This window comes from Rattus norvegicus, chromosome 17 (genome assembly GCF_021556685.1).
Source record: "Rattus norvegicus strain SHRSP/BbbUtx chromosome 17, alternate assembly SHRSP_T2T, whole genome shotgun sequence".
NCBI lineage: Eukaryota > Metazoa > Chordata > Mammalia > Rodentia > Muridae > Rattus > Rattus norvegicus.
This window is the reverse complement of record NC_141550.1, coordinates 92,383,552-92,401,673: the sequence shown is the minus strand read 5'-3', so window position 1 is coordinate 92,401,673 and position 18,122 is coordinate 92,383,552. Positions and strand designations below refer to the sequence as shown.

The window sequence follows — 18,122 nt, the reverse complement described above, 5'->3', positions numbered from 1 at the left end:
TCCAGTCACACACAACAAGACCAACTAACATCAGATCTGATAATGACAGAGGACTTTAAGAAGGACAAAAATAACTCCCTTAAAGAAATACAGGACAACATAGGTAAACAAGTAGATGCCCTTAAAGAGGAAACAAAAAAAAATCCCTTAAAGAATTATAGGAAAACACAACCATCTCTGACCTCAAGCAGCATTACAGAACAATGGTGATAAAAACTGTACAGTATTGGTATAGAGACAGGCAGGTACATCAGTAAGACCCAGAAATGAACCCATGCAACTATGGTCATTTGGTCACAAAGGAGCTAAAAGCATCCGATGGAAAAAAGATAGCACGTTCAACAAATAGTGCTCGTTCAACTGGAGGTCAACATGTAGAAGAATGGAAATTGATCCATCCTTGTCACCCTATACAAAGCTTAAGTCCAAGTGGATCAAGGACCTCCATATCAAACCAGATACACTCACACTAATAGAAGAAAAAGTAGGGAACAGTCTCGGTCACTTGGGCACTGGGGAAAATTTCCTGAACAAAACACCAGTGGCTTGTGCTCTAAGATCAAGAATCAACAAATGGGACCTCATAAAACTGCAAAGCTTCTATGAGGCAAAGGATAAAACAGCAATCAAAAGATTAGGAAAAGATCTTTAGCAATCTTACATCTGATAGAGGGCTAATATCCAATATATACAGAGAACTCAAGAAGTTAGATGCCAGAGAGACAAATAACCCTATGAAAAAATGGGGTACAGAACTAAACAAAGAATTCTCAGCTGAGGAATATCTAATGGCTGAGAAGTGCCTAAAGAAATGCCCAATATCCTTAGTCATTAGGGAAATACAATCATAACAAGTCTGAGATTCCCATTCACACCAGTCATAATGGCTAAAATAAAAAACTCAGGTGACAAAAGATGCTGGCGAGGATATGGAGAAAGAAGAACACTCCTCCATTGTTGGTGGGATTGCTCACTGCTACAACCACTCTGGAAATCAGTCTGAAGGTTCCTCAAAAAAGTGGACATGGCACTACCTGAGGACCCAGCTATACCTCTCCTGGGCATATACCCAAAAGATGTTCCAACATGCAACAAAGACACATGTTCCACTGTGTTTGTAGCAGCCTTATTTATAATAGCCAGGAGCTTGAAAGAACCCAAATGCCTTCCAACAGAGGAATAGATACAGAAAATATGGTACATCTAAACAATGGAATACTACTCAGATATCAAAATGATAGCTAAAAAACAATGACTTCATGAAATTCATAGACAAATGGATGGAAGTAGGAAATATTGTTCTGAGTAAGATAAGTCAATCACAGGAAAAAAACACATATGATATGCATTCACTGATAAGTGGATATTAGCCCAGAAGCTTGAATTACCCAAGATACAATCCACAGACCACAGGAAGATCAAGAAGAAGGATGACCAAAATGTGGATGCTTCATTTCTTCTTAAAGGGGGGAACAAAAATATTCATAGGAGGGGCTATGGAGGCAAAGTTGCAAAGTTTGCAGTGGAGACTAAAGGAATGGCTATCAGAGCCTGCCCCGTGTGTGTGTGTGTGTGTGTGTGTGTGTGTGTGTGTGTGTGTGTGTGTATGTGTGTGTGCATGTGTCCACCAAAATTAGATAAAATGATGAAGTTAAGAAGAGCATGCTGGTAAGGGAAATGCAATCCTGAGATTTCACCTCACACCAGTGAAAATGGCTAGGATCAAAAACTCAGGTGACAGCAAATGCTGGCGAGGATGCAGAGAAAGAGGAACACTCCTCCATTGTTGGTGGGATTGCAGACTGGTACAACCACTCTGGAAATCAGTCTGGAGGTTCCTCAGAAAGTTGAACATTGAACTACCTGAGGACCCAGCTACACTGCTCTTGGGCATATACCCAAAAGATGCCCCAACATATAACAAAGACACATGGTCCACTATGTTCATAGCAGCCTTATTTATAATAGCCAGAAGCTGGAAAGAACCCAGATGCCCTTCAACAGAGGAATGCATACAGAAAATGTGGTACATCTACACAATGGAATATTACTCAGCTATCAAAAACAATGACTTTTTGAAATTCATAGGCAAATGGATGGAACTGGAAAATATCATCCTGAGTGAGGTAACCCAATCACAGAAAAACACACATGGTATGCACTCATTAATAAGTGGATTAGCCCAAATGCTCGAATTACCCTAGATGCACAGAACACATGAAACTCAAGAGGGATGACCAAAATGCGAATGCTTCACTCCTTCTTTAAAGGGGGAACAAAAATACCCTTGGGAGGGAATAGGGAGGCAAAGGTTAGAACAGAGGCAGAAGGAAGAAGAGGATTCAGAGCCTGCCCCACGTGTGGCCCATACATACACAGCCACCAAACTAGATAAGATGGATGAAGCAAAGAAGTGCAGGCCAACAGGAACCGGATGTAGATCTCTCCTGAGAGACACAGCCAGAATACAACAAATACATAGGCGAATGCCATCATTAAACCACTGAACTGAGAATGGGACCCCCGTTGAAGGAACCAGAGAAAGGACTGAAAGAGCTTGAAGGGGCTTGAGACCCCATATGAACAACAATGCCAAACAACCAAAGCTTCCAGGGACTAAGCCACTACCCAAAGACTATACATGGACTGACCCTGGGCTCCAACCTCATAGGTAGCAATGAATATCCTAGTAAGAGCACCAGTGGAAGGGGAAGCCCTGGGTCCTGCCAAGACTGAACCCCCAGTGAACTAGATTGTTGGGAGGAGGGCGGCAATGGGGGGAGGATGGGGAGGGGAACACCCATAGAGAAGGGGAGGGGGATGTTGGCCCGGAACCTGGGAAGGGGAATAACAATCGAAATGTAAATAAGAAATACTCAAGTTAATAAAGATAAAAAAAAAAACATGCAATCTCCAGTGTGTGCTCTTCTCCTTTCAATGGCCTGTGCTCAGTTAAATTTCAGGTTTGAAAATGTTTCCCCTTAAAAGGCATTGCTTTTATTTTCCCAGTCTAGTAAAAGATGAAAAGTAAGTCTGTCAGAAAACAAAAAAATAAAAAATAAAAATAAAAATAAAAATAAAAAGAATGACCTTTCAAGAAGGTCACATGTCCACATTGATACTTCAGAAGCTTCCTAATATATATATATATATATATATATATATATATACATATGTATAAAGAGAGTGAAGACAGAGTTATCTTATAATGGGGTAATGATGGCCTTGCTCAACACCATAGGGATAAAGTTATTGCTGTGCCAAGAATGGGTTGCTATTTTTGCAGTTGTTGACAAGTGAGGTCATATAGAATCCTAATATCCAGGTAATTGGTGATGCTTTTGGTTATACTCCAGAAACTGATGGTAAGACCTTATTCCTGGAGACCTCATACCTTGAGTCATGTCAAATGAGGAAATCAATAACATCCCCACTAGCTAGCTTTCAAGTGCTAGCAGCTGCAAGGCATACGGCTAGAGGAAAAAAGAAGTCACCAGTCTAACGCTGATGTGTATCCTGTCCCTGCATCTATGACTAGCATTCCAAGACATTGCTGGTGGCAAATAAGACTCTTGAATATCATGAAAATATTCAACCGTTTTCTCATTGGATGTAAGGCTCATTCTCTATGTGAAACCCATACCTGGAACCATTGTTAGAGCCAAGAACCTGTGACTAAATAGATCATATCCTTAGTACAGAAACCACTAGTAGTGTACTGCTACATGGACAGAGAATTAAACAGACTCCAAGACTACTAGCAAAGAGTAACAATATGGATATATCAAATATTTGAACAGGAAGAATATTCATATTTCCTAAATTGTGGACATATACTGCTGCTGGACAAAGGAAGATTTCTTTTGAGTCTTACAGAAATTAATAAATAATGGACTTCATAAGTGTGTACTTACTGGGGTTCTTGGAAGCTGTCCATCCTCCTTTGCTTGGACCTTTATTGCAGCCTTTAATTCTGAATTTTCAGCTGTAAGCCTAAAAATACATTTTAGAATGATTGTGTATAACTAGCTACATTTGAAAATACCAAACTAGTTTCTGAAAACAACATGTGAATGATTACAGGAATTCTGACAAATTTGAAGAATAGAAATTTGGAAACTGTATAACTCTTTGTGTGGCCCTTTCCATAAAGGTTAGAGGTAATTTGAACCAATAGGCATTTTGTTTTTCGTCTCAGTGGGTTTCAAACTTTCACACATAGAAAGCATACGCATATGGAGTGAGTTCCATCCCCCGGTGTAAACTATGCATTTTAAGTACAGAAACCAGAATTTTTCCTGATCTCAAAAGTGTGCAATTTTTTATGAATGATGCGATTTCTCTTTCTTCGTTGCTTGCTTGAAAACACAAGTTATTCAGCACGTGGCTTTCACTACAGACCTCTGTGAGTGACCCTCATGTCCCAAGCTCATGATGCAGAGTCTGAGTGTTCATAAACTACCTCCTGCAATTAAAAGAAGCAGTAGCTAGACAAGGTTTTGTGTTCCTGCTGCAAAGACAGAAGACCCCCTTCAGGTCTTTCCTGTCACGATAGACTACAGGTTCTCTGAAAGCTGAGCCAGTATCATTTTTCTATATCAAACTGATTGTGAGCAGTCATCTCAGCAGTGAGGAAAGTGATTAAAAAGGAACTTCTGCTATGAAACTGCCCATGTGCTTTGTAGATTTAGAAACATGTTTTGTGGGCATTGGGAAACATGGGAACTGTGGTTTACAGTTGGCTCATACTGAGGCTGGACTAAGGAACCACTCATGCATGAGTTCAGAAGACCAGAATGCTCATTTATCTAAATGCAGATCATGAGCTTTCAAGTGGAATAAACTACTCTTCTACAGAGTTGGCCTGAGGCCATACACATTAGATTCTGTCCTGGAATCAGGATCCATGCCTGAAATTCTGAGTGATATGGAGTTTAAAAATAGTTGACGGGTTTATTTAGTGGAGGAAAGTATTCCCAAAGTCATTACTGTTTGGACTATCACATTGTTTTTTTTAAAGATTTATTTATTTTATTTATATGTGAGTACACTGTAGTTGATCTTCATACACTTCAGAATAGAGCATCCTATTACAGATGGTTGTAAGCCATCATGTGGTTGCTTGGAATTGAACTCAGGACCTTTGGAAGAACATTCAGTGCTCTTAACCACTGAGCCATCTCTCCAGCCCAGGACTATCACATTGTTAATGCTCTCCGTTTTAGCTGTGCTTACAATATTATTCAAGAGTAAAAAGGGTGAACAAGTGGATTGAAAAGTATGCAGTTTACTCACAAATGGTGTGTGGAGTAGACAAAGATGAGCATGTAGATCTGGATCCTTTAGGTGTGTGGGGGGTGCAGGGCTTTCTGTGATGGGAGAACTGGGTTCTGATGTTGCCAAGTATTATCAGTTTCTGTTGCTTATGTCCTTGTGCTTGAGTGCTGCCTTCTGGTTATCTCTGGGTTTTAATTGGTCTAGCTGTCTCTCACTGGAGCCTGTCCCTACTGCAAGCCTGTTAGCCTGTGAGCCTGTGATTCTGTGATCCTGGATACATCAGAACTCCTTGGGGGCCAAGCTACCTCTAGGTGTAGACTCAGTGGGTAGGGATTCAGAGCTGAGGCTCTGCTCTGAGTACAGTTGCAAACTGGAAGGGGTCTGTGGATGGGAAGGGTCTCAATTCTAAGCTTCCTAAAATTGTGACCCTTTAATATAGTTCCTCATACTCTGGTAACCCCTGACCATAAAGTCACTTTTATTTCTAATTCATGATGGCAATTTTGCTATTTTGTGTATTTCAATGTAAAAATAGCTCTATATATTCTATGTATTGTAATATAAGTATTTTCCAATGGTCTCTGGTGACCCCTGTAAAAGGGTCATTTAACCCCTAAAGCGGTCATGACCCAGAGGTTGAGAAGAACTAGTGGTGTACAGAATGAATGATTTAAATATTCTAAAATTGTCAAAACATTAATAAAAAAATATTAGTTTTGAAGTTATTCTGTTCACAAAATTTTATAAATTTGATAGAAGTAAACTTCAGTATTCATAAACTATAATTATCCTCCAAAATGATTCACAGTGTAATGAAGCACATTCAAATATTTTCCAAGCATTATGTACATTATTAGACTCCAAAAATCATCTAGGTCATCTCAAATGTGTTCTCACAATTTTTATATCTCTATTTGATCATTTTCAGTTTAACCTGTGAATTGTATAATTTTTAAAATTCCTTGACTAATCTAGCAATTAATTACAAACAAAGTTTCTTTTGTCTTTCAACATAAAATTGATTTTTTTCTATGAATTATATTGAATATTCTATTTGGAAATCATTTTTTCACGTTGTGCATGTGAGAATAAAGTAGTATCTAAGCTTATCTCTATGGAAGAGTGGAATCTAACTACTTTTTGTGAAATTCTAGGTTCAGTACAAAGCAGCATAATACTAAATGAATTTTCTGGATTAAGAGAACTATCATTTCATATTCCATTGGTGGAATTTTATATTAATGTAAATTTGGGTTGCAACAATTATATCAGCCAAGTCCTTTTATAGGATTTATTTCCTTCAAATGAATAAATTGATTCTGAAGAATTTATTCAGATATGTATTCAATAATTCAACATTAGAGAAGCTTTTAATAAAGGGTGTTCTTTGCAGCATAATTATAAAATATTTTTAAAATTTTTAATTCTTGTCTCATAAAAAATAAGTTTGTAATACATATCAAAATTGTGATTTGAAAGGACACACATATATAGACATAAATATATATGTAATTATGGGAAAATAGTCATAATTAGGAATTTTTAATTACATTATCTTCATATTCCAGAAGACTAACAATTCTCTCATATAGCCATAGAGGAACCTGGTTGGATCACCCCAAAAATCAAACATCTAAGGACAGAAGATCACAAATTTGGGGCTTCCCTAGACTACATAAATACATCTATCAAAACTAATAATAATAAAACCCAAATCTGGACAGATTTGTCCCCTGCAGACACTTTAAAAGTTAGTGACAAGCTATAAGTCTTCTTTTATTGTCTAATGTAAACAGTTAAAATATTTCTCTAAAGTTGGGACATCATACCTCATATTGCATAGCTCTAGTTGCAATCTAGTCTTTTCAATCTCTACTTGAGACCTTTCTTTTTGTAATGCAATAATATCATTGCCTAAACTTTTATTTCTTTCTGTAATTAATTCACAGTTACGTTTTGTAGATTCCATTGATTTTTTATATGAACAAACTGCACACCAGACTTTCACTAGGCTTTCAGGATCTGTATTGAAGAAAAAGCACAATTGAAGTACAGCAGCTTATTTGGTACACAAAACAGTCTAGAGTATCACATAAACTACATACACTGCAGAAAGGAATACCGAGGTGATTTACATACATGGTGTGATTTGCAGATAAAAAGAGAAGACAAAAACCTAAAACCTATTTAATGTCAAATAAGCATGCAGGAATATGTCCTAATGGAAGTGATGCATAGACATGAAATGATAACAAGAAATAGTTGGTCAGAGTATGAAGAGACACATTGCCATTGGTCTACAGCAGGTGCCCAGAAGCTACTGTTCTCCAATTCTAACCAAAGTCAAGTGAAGGTACTGATTTTTATTCCTACCTCAAACATCACAAATCAGAAAATATATGTTTTAAAAACTGAAAATTATATACTTCAGAGATGAAAGAAAATGTTAGCTAATAGGCATTAAAATAGTAAGATGATATTATCCCAGTTTTCTATCTCTGTGACTATGAGATAGTTTAGATTAGGTTAGAACATGATGAGGATGAAGCTGTTCTGACTCTTCCAGACTCCTAGAGCTGAGCTGATAAACTATTTTGTAAGGAAGGAAGCCAGAAATCAAGGGTCAGATGTCTGGAAAAAAGACACAAAGAAGAGAGGATGCTCTGGGCATCGTGTTAGGCCACCTTGAACATACTGCAGAGCACACAACACAGGTACTCCAGGAGAGATCCTGAGGCTGAGAGGCTCAACATCTCACACAATTAAAGGAGACACAATGCCAAGAAGAAAGCATCTCTTCCCATATGCCACACTGAACAAGAAATAATTCTCAGGACCATAATTAGTTTCTTAGTCAGGTTTCTATTCCTGCACAAACATCATGACCAAGAAGCAAGTTGGAGAGGAAAGGGTTTATTCAGCTTACACTTCCAAGTTGCTGTTCATCACCAAAGCAAGTCAGGACTGGAACTCAAGCAGGTCAGGAAGCAGGAACTATGAAGAGGCCGTGGAGGGATGTTACTTACTGGCTTACTCCCCCTGGCTTGCTCAGCTTGCTTTCTTATAGAACCCAGGAATACCAGCCCAGGGATGGCACCACCCACAATGGGATGGGTCCTCCCACCCTGACAACTAGTTGAGAAAATGCCTTACAGCTGAATCTCTTGAAGGCACTTCCACAACTGGGGCTACTGTTCTGTGATAACTCCAGCATGTGTCAAGTTGACACACAAAACTAGCCAGTACAGTTAGCAAAGAGCAATGACATGCTATTTAATAATGGAGAATAAGCAATGTGCTGGGTGCATCTAAGGTATAGCCAAGGTAACATCTGTTGTTGTTTGCCTAATATTTTTACAACAACAAAAGAAAGATCAAACTGTTTACAAGCAATATAAAATGCATATATAAAATTCAGAAAAATGGATAGAATGCAATGGAGAAGACATAAAACAAACATTACAGACTCAGAAGAAAATGAAATGAAACCAAGTTTTGACATCGAATAAGATAAAACAAAATAATAAATATAATTAAATGTTATCATATTAATTATATTTTAAGTTGTATAAAATTTATAAATATTAAATATTAAAAATTATTAAAATGATAAAATAAATGTATATCATGAGTTTATGGGTCATAGTTAAATAGTTTCTCATTTACTACTATTACGATACCCAGATATGGGCTTTAGTTTAAATTTACAAAACTCATTCAAAGAAGAGTGCATAAGGCAAGAATGTAAATAAATGTTAATATGCATAATGCAAAACTGATCAAATTTCATGGACATTTCTAGTTACCACTACTGTAAACTCAAGGCTTATGAGACTGTGTGGAAAAGAACACATGATATGGGTAAATCCTATATGGGCAGCTTTTCTTTTCAATAAATTTCTCTCTATATGAAGTGGCTTCTCATGATTTTAATATATCTTCCATAATATTGTACACTAAACAGACAAAATCTGTCTTAACAACTCTTTAGAGTATTGGTAAAACCTGCACTTACCAGTGTGTTGAAAAGGTACATTTTTTGAGAATGAAAACATTTGTGTATATTTTAGAATACAGTTGGATGGCATTCTTGACACCTAATCTTCAAGGATAAAAAAATTAGCCATAAGCATATACAATTCAAATGTAGAAGTGGAAGTTTCTGGCTTTGTTATGCTATGCAAACCTACATTGTGTTTTGCTGAAGCAAGAACCAAGGGAGGACAAGACATGTTTGAAGAGATTTTAAGTGGAACTTAAAGGACAGTGACAAGGGGATTGCATAGCTAGATGTACAACTCTGCCTTGGTCTTGCCTCTTTGCTGATCTCCACTTTGTTGAGAGACAGATGGCAGAGAACTCCTGGTATTCTGGGTGCTCCTTGTAGCTCCTGCTGACTTGTGCCAATTCAGGAGAGGCCTAGTATTTTTCTGCTGGATTGTGCCACTATTGCTGACTCATGTTTCGTGACACTTCTGTACTGTACTGTTGATATCCTGAGACTACTGAACTGGACTGAAGGTATCCTGAAAGTGGAGATTGGCATTGCCCACAAAGTACTACTTTTAAACAGGGGCACATCCACTTGTGCTATTTCCAAAATTTTCTTCCCTATATTTGAATGTTAGAAAGGTGATTGAAGCATTTGAGAACCCTTAGTAAAGTATGTATTAAAAATCTAAGCCTATAAAATGGTGTGACATCATTTGAAAGGATGAGGTCTGACACAATATCTCAGTAATTAAAGTGTTCGTTATGTAAGCTATTCTAACTTGAATTTGGACCCTGAATCAAAACTTGGTGGGTTTTTTGTTTTGTTTTTCTTTGGGTTTTGTTTTGTTATTGTTGTTGCTGTTGCTGTTGTTGTTGTTGTTGCTGTCTTTCTTTTTTTAAGATGTACATGGTGGTATCTGCTGTCATCTGGAAGCAAGAGAGGCATAGACAGGAGCACACCTGGATCTCATGGCCTGCCAACCTAACTGAATTGGTAAGCTTTGGGTTCAGTGAGACGGGCTGTTTCAAAAAAAATGAGATTGAGTGCAATTGAGGAAGATGCATAACAGGCACACATACAGATATGCATACACACATGCATGTATACACAAATGCACACATACAGATATGCATACACACATGCATGTACACACAAATACACACATACAGATATGCATACACACCTGCATGTACACACAAATACACACATACACAAACATATTAACACCCACACCTTAAAATATTGTAAAACATCTGAGTGAATAAAAATTAGATTAAAAAACCAATTCTCAAATGCATGAGGAAAGGCAAAAAACCCAGAATAGCAAAAAAAATTCTTAACAGTAAAAGAACAGCTGGGGGACTCACTATCACTGACCTCAAGCTCTACTACAGAACAAAAGTGATAAAAAAAAAAAACTGCACACGTCTGGTACAGAGACAGACAGATTGATCAATGGAACAAAATTGAAGACCCAGAAATAAAAACACACACTTACACAAACTTGATCTTTGACCAAGAAGCTAAAAACATACAATAAAAAAAAACAAAGTATCTTCACTAAATGGTGCTGGTCTAACTGGCTGACTGTATGTAGAAAAGTGAAAATAGATCCATGTTTGTCCTCTTGCACAAAGCTCAAGTCCAAGTGGATAAGGACCTCAATATAAAACCAGAAGAGACACTGATTCTAATAGAAGAGAAAGTGGGGAAAAGCCTTAAACTCATTGGCACAGGAGGAAATTTCCCAAACAGAACTCCAATGGTTCAGGCTCTAAGATCAAGAATTGATAAATAGGACCTCATGAAACTGGAAAGCCTCTGTAAGGCAAAAGACATGGTCAATAAGACAAATCAGCAACCTACAGACTGAGAAAATTTTTCATGAACCCCACATTCTGTAGAGGGCTAATATCAAAAATATATAAAGAACTCAAGAAGCTAACCAACAAAAAACCAAACAACCCAATCAAAAAATAGGGTATAGAACTAAACAGAGAATTTACAACAGAGGAGTTTCAAATGCCTAAGAAGCATGTAAAGAAATCTAAGTCCTTAGTGATCAGAGAAATGCAAATCAAAATGATCCTGGGATTCCACCTTATACCAAACATAATGGCTAAGATCAAAACCTCAGGTGACAGCACATGTTGGTGAGGATGTGGAGAAAGAGGAATACTCCTCCATTGCTAGTGGTATTGGAGACTGGTACAACCACTCTGGAAATCAATTTGAAGGTTCTTCAGAAAATTGGAAATAGACCTACCTAAAGACCCAGAAATATCACTCTTGGGAATATACTCCAACGATGCCCCACTATGTCATCACATGGGCACGTGTTCCACTATGTTCATAGTGGCCTTATTTGTGATAGCCAGAAGCAGAAACAACCCAGATGTCCCACGACAGAAAAATGGATACAGAAAATGTGGTTCATTTACACAATTAAGAAAGAGGATATCCTGAGTTTTGCAGGCAAATGAATGGAGATAGAAAATATCATTCTGAGTGAAGTAATTCAGACCCAAAAGGACATGCATGGTATATACTAATATGTAGATATTAGCCAAAAAATAGTACAGAATACCCAAGATACATTCCACAGAACCCAAAAAGTTCAACAAGCTGAAGGGCCCAAATGAGGATGCCTCAGTACCACTTGGAGCCAGAAGAAAGCAACCACGAGGAGGGAGGGAGAAACAGAAGAGGGGTTGGGAGTGCAGGAAAGGGGAACATGATCTGGTATTCGTTGGGGGAAAAGAACTGAAGCCCTGTGGGCCAGCAGAAAGAATGGAAACAGGTGACCTCGGGAGGAAAAAGGTTGGGAGAACCCTCAAGAATGCACCAGAGACCTGGGAGGTGAGACTGTCTCAGAACTCAAAGGGGGCACCTTACGTGAAATACACTACAGTGGGGAGAGGGAACTTGTAGAACCCACCTCCAGAAGAAGGACAGGGCATCAAGAGAGACTATCCCACAGTCAAAACTCTGAACCATAATTGTTCCGGCAAAGAACTGCAGGGTTGGAAACGGAGAACCTGAGGAAAAGAAGGTCCAGAGACAGGCCCAAAATGGTATCCAGCTCGGGGTGGGGGGAGTGGAGGAAAGCCTAACACCATTACTGAGGCTATGGAGTGCTCACAAAAAGGGAACTATCATGACTACCCTCCAAAAGACCCAACAGGCAGCTGAAAGAGTCAGATGCAGATATTTGCACTTAACCAATCAACAGAAGCTGCTGATCCCTGTGGTTGAATTAGGGAAAAGTTGGAGGAAACTGAGGAGGATGGCAACCCTGTAAGAGGACCAGCAGTCTCAATTAACTTGGATCCCTGAGATCTCTCAGACACTGGATCACCAACCAGGCAGCATACACCAGCTGATATGAGGGCCTCAACAAATATACAGCAGTAGACTCTCATGTCTAGGTTCAGAGAAGATGCATCTAACCCTCAAGAGAATGGAGACCCCAGGAAGTTAAGAGGTCTGGGGGTTAAGTGGGGTAGATACATCCTAGTGTAGATAGGGGGAATGGGGAGGAGGTATTTGATGTGGAACAGTAAGAGGGTGAACCAGGAGAGGAATAAAATCTTGAATGTAAAAATTTTTAAAAATTAATAAATTTTTAAAAATAGATACAATCAGTCTTAAGGGAGCTAGCTCAGTGTATATGGGTGTTTGCTGTGCAAACATGAGACCTGAGTTCAAATATCCATTAAAAAGCACATCTGACTACATACGTGCCTGTACGCCAAGGCTTTGAGAGCTGCAGACAAGAGTGCTGGCATGCCAACCTAGGTTCAACCTCAGAGAGATACCGTCTCAAAGGACTAAGCAGGATAATGATAGAGCAGGACACCTGAACTCCTCCTCTAGACTGTGCATGCCAACAAATGCTCACAACCAGGTGTACACACACACACACACACACACACACACACACACACACACTCACAGACACACACACACACACACACACGTATAAAATATTTTTTGAAGAGTATAGAAGACAATCTTAACATAACTAAGGTAAAGAGAGGAGCCAAGAAAACACCCGGTGTAGTCTCAGAGTGTCTCCTCAACACATCATAGGGCAAAACATCATGTCTGGATTCAGCCTCCTTCACCAAACTCACTCCAGAGAGCTGCTGCAATCCTCCAGCCACATGAAAGTGCAACAAAAAGTACAGCCCACAATTTAATGTACTGGCTGACTGGCCTGTGGCATTTTGTTGTAACCCATGAGTCTCATGCAACAACCCCAAAGCCACACTGTCATGCTCTCTCACTGAAGCTCAGGCTTGCTGGCAGCTCCTGCTGAGACTAGTTTTCTGTTCTTTGATATTTCATGAGTGATACTCTAATTCATGTTCGTCTATAGCACACACAGAGGCTGCATGCAAAACTCCTACCTTTGCTCTGCCTCCTGAGCTGCTCAATAAGTTGCAAAATAGTGTCATGACTGAACATCTCACAGTCCTCTGAGTTTCTCTCAGATGATGATATGAGTTCATTAAGTTCAAACATACGATTTTCTTCTTCTTTGACCTATAAAATGAATTATAGTTATATAAGATGTCTTCACATTATGTAGCCCATGCACTAAGTATACAGAAAAGACAAATACCCACACTTTACATAAGTAACAATGCAGATGCTTCTGAAAGGCCTGATTTTTATAGGAAGGACACCTTTACTATTGGCGACTTTTGAAAATGTTTTGAATATAATAAAAGATTCTTAATTTTATTTTATTTTATACTATAATTTAAAGTCACTTTATAATATATTACTTTGACTTTTATACTGTATCTTAATAAATACAATTTGAATTTATATTCCCATACCTTGTCCTTTTCATTGGAAGTTTTCTTTGAAGACCTATAAAAACATAAAATACTTTCAGATGAATATTAAATTTGTAAATAAAACACAAAAAAGTTTATTTATTCTATCCATAAAATTACCAGATATTAGAACTAAAATAATTTTCTACAAAAGAAGTATGCTATAGACAAGAAGAGGAACATTAATATAAAATGAATACCACTACTGAAATCATAAAAAGATTGAAATTAAGACAAGAACACAGTGCAAAATCCAGACAATCCTGAGAGCTTGGAGGACACAACTACTTCTGCCCACATTCCTGACCCAAGAAGAACTACAACTTGTACACTCTGTGCCCTCTGGGCACAGGAACCTAGGAGCAGTCATCAGCAGGACCCTTTGGATTTCTGCCTGCACCAAGAGCTGACAGCCAGTTGCCAGGAGTACCTACAAACCTGAGAGCAGAGGTACAACCAAATCTTCTGCTACAAGCAACCTGCCTGGAGGTTTCAGGTCACACAAACCCAGGACCAGCTCTGTTTCCAGATCTTGCTTAAAAAAAAAAAAAACAGGTCTACAGGAGTGCTGACACATAGGCTTATATGAGTATCAAGCCACTGTCACAGACAGCAACACAAGCTAACACCAGAGACAACCTGATGGCAAGAGGCAAGCACAGGATCCTAAACAACAGAAACCAAGATGACCTGGCACTGTCAGAGCCCAGTTCTCCCACCAAAGCAAATATTAGATATCCCAACACACCAGAAAAGCAAGATTTGGATGTAAAGTCCAAATCATCTCATGATGATGACACAGGGAGTTAAGAAGGACATAAATAACTCCCTTAAAATAATACAGGACAACATAGGTAAACAAGTAGAAGCCCTTAAAGAGGAAACACAAAAATTCCTTAAAGTATTACAGGAAAACACAACCAAACATGTGAAGGAATTAAAGAAAATCATCCAGGATTTTAAAAAGGGTATAGGAACAATAAAGAAAGCAAAAAAGGGGACAACCCTGGAGATAGAAAACTATCAAACAAATCAGGAGTCATAGACACAAGCATCAACAACCGAATACAAGAAATAGAAGAGAGAATATCAGGGGCAGAAGATGCCATAGAAAACATTGATATGACCATCAAAGATAATGTAAAACACAAGAAGTTCCTAACCCAAAACATCCAGAAAATCCAGGACACAATGAGAAGATCAAACCTAAGGATAATAAGTATAGAGTAGATCAAAGACTCCCAACTTAAAGGGCCAGTAAATGTCTTCAACAAAATTATAGAAGAAAACATCCCTAACCTAATGAAAGAGATGCCCAAAAACATACAAGAAGCCTACAGAACTCCAAATAGATTAGACCAGAAAAGAAATTCCTCCCATCACATAATAGTCAAAACACCAAACACAAAAAACAAAGAAAGAATATTAAAAGCAGTAAAGGAAAAAGGTCAACAAACATATAAAGGCAAATCTATAAGAATTACACCAGACTTCTTACCAGAAGCTATAAAAGCCAGAAGATTGTGGACAGATGCCATAAAGACCCTAAGCGAACAAAATGCCAGCCCAGGCTACTATATCCAGCAAAACTCTCAATTAACATAGATGGAGAAAGCAAGAAATTCAATGACAAAACCAAATTTACACAGTATCTATCTACAAATCCAGCCCTACAAAGGATAATAAATAAAAAACACCAACAGAAGGAGGGAAACTACACCCTAGAAAAGGCAAGAAAGTAATCTTTCAACTAAACAAAAAGAAGATAGCCAAACAAACATAATTCCACCTCTAACAACAGAAATAATAGGAAACAACAATCATTGGTCCCTAATATCTCTCAAATCAATGCACTCGATTTCCCAATAAAAGACATAGACTAACAGACTGGATATGTAAAGAGGACCCAGCATTTTGCTGCATACAGGAAACCTACCTCAATGACAAAGACAGATACTTCCTCAGTGAAAAAGGCCAGGAAAAAAGTTTCCAAGCAACTGTAAGTAAGAAGAAAGGAGTAACCACTCTAATATCGAATAAAATCAACCAGAAGTTATCAAGAAAAAAAAAGATAAGGAAGGACATGCACATTCACCAAAGGAAAAATCCACCAAGATGTGCTCTCAATCCTGAATATCTATGCTCTAAATACAAGGGCACCTACATTTATAAAAGACACTACACTAAAACTCAAAGCACACATTGCACCACACACAATAATAGCGGGAGATTTCAACATGCCACTCTCATCAATGGACAGATCTTGGAAACAGAAACTAAACAGAGATACAGAGAAACTAACAGAAGTCATGAACCAAAAGTATTAACAGATATTTATAGAATATTTAATCCTAAAACAAAATACACCTTCTTCACAGCACCTAATGGTACCTTCTCCAAAATTGAAAATATAATCAATCACAAAACAGGCCTCAACATATACAAGAAGACTGAAATAATCCCATGCATCCTATCAGATCACCACAGACTAATGCTAGTGGTCAATAAGGACAATAACAATAGAAAGCACAAATATATATATAGAAGTTGAACAACACTCTATTCAATGATTACTTGTTCAGGAAAAAATAAAGAAAGAAATTAAAGACATTTTAGAATTTAATGAAAATGAAGGCATAACATATCCAAACTTATGGGACACAATGAAAGCAGTGCTGAAACAATGCCAACTAACCAGAGCTTCCAGGAACTAAACCACTACTGAAAGTCTATACATAGACTGAACCAGGGCTCCAACTGCATATGTAGCAGAGAATAGGTTTCTTGAGGCATCAGTGTAAGGGAAAGCCCTTGGTCCTGCCAAGGTTGGACCCCTAGTGCAGGGGAATGGGGGTTAGGGGGGCTTATGACAGGAAACTGGGAAAGGGAATAACATTTGAAATGTAAGTAAAGAAATATATCTAATACAAAATTAAAAAGAAAGAAAGAAAGCAGTGCTGAGAGGAAATACTCATAGCTCTGAATGCCTCCAAAAAGAAACTGGACAGAGCAGACATTAGCAGCTTGATGGCACACCTAAAAGCTCTAGGACAAAAAGAAGCAAGTACACCCAAGAGGAGTAGAAGGCAGGAAATAATCAAACTAAGGGTTGAAATCAACCAAATAGAAACAAATAGAACTATACAAAGAATCAACAAAACCAGGAGCTGGTTCTTTGAGAAAATCAACAAGATAGATAAACCCTTATCCAGAATAACCAGAGAGAATGGAGCATGTATCCAAGTAAACAAAATCAGAAATGAAAAAGGGGACATAAGAGAATCTGAGGAAATTCAATCAATCATCAGATTGTTACAAAAGCCTACATTCAACAAAATTGGAAAATCTTGAAATGGCCAATTTTTTAGACAGATACTGGGTACAAAAGTTAAATCAGGATCAGATAAACTATCTAAACAGTCCCATAACTCCTAAAGAAATAGAAGCAGTTATTAAAACTCTCCCAACTAAAAAAAAGGCCAGGACCAGATGGGTTTAGTGTAGAATTCTATCAGACCTTCATGGAAGACCTCATACCAATACTGGCCAAACTATTCCACAAGACAGAAACAGAAGAAGCACTACCCAATTCCTTCTATGAAACCACAATTACACTTATACCTAAACCACAAAAAGACCCAACAAAGAGAACTTCAGACCAATTTCCCTTATGTATATCAACACAAAAATACTCAGTATAATTCTCACAAACCAAATCCAAGAACACATCAAAATGATCATCCATCATAATCAAGTAGGCTTAATCCCAGGGATGCAGGGATGGTTCAATATACAAAAATCCCTCAATGTAATCCACTATGTAAACTAACTCAAAGAAAAAAAACTACATGATCTTCTCATTAGATGCTGAGAAAGTAGTGGACAAAATTCAACACCACTTCAATGATGAAAGTCCTGGATTATCAGGAATTCAAGGCCCATACCTAAATGTAGTAAAAGCAATATACAGCAAACCAGTAGTCAACATCAAACTAAATGGAGAG

The 18,122-nt window shown here is 38.0% G+C and overlaps 1 protein-coding gene across 1 annotated transcript in view; it reads right to left on the bottom strand.

The window, feature by feature from the left end:
- LOC102549174 (ankyrin repeat domain-containing protein 26-like) overlaps positions 1-18,122 on the bottom strand; it is a 57,346-nt gene that overhangs the window by 28,554 nt on the left and 10,670 nt on the right. Inside the window, exons 5-8 of the mRNA XM_087591895.1 lie at positions 14,119-14,152; positions 13,684-13,819; positions 7,107-7,299; positions 3,915-3,993 (exon numbers count right to left, since the gene is read on the bottom strand). Of these exons, the coding sequence (XP_087448021.1) occupies positions 3,915-3,993; positions 7,107-7,299; positions 13,684-13,819; positions 14,119-14,152 (442 nt within the window). The remainder of the gene's footprint in view (positions 1-3,914; positions 3,994-7,106; positions 7,300-13,683; positions 13,820-14,118; positions 14,153-18,122) is intronic.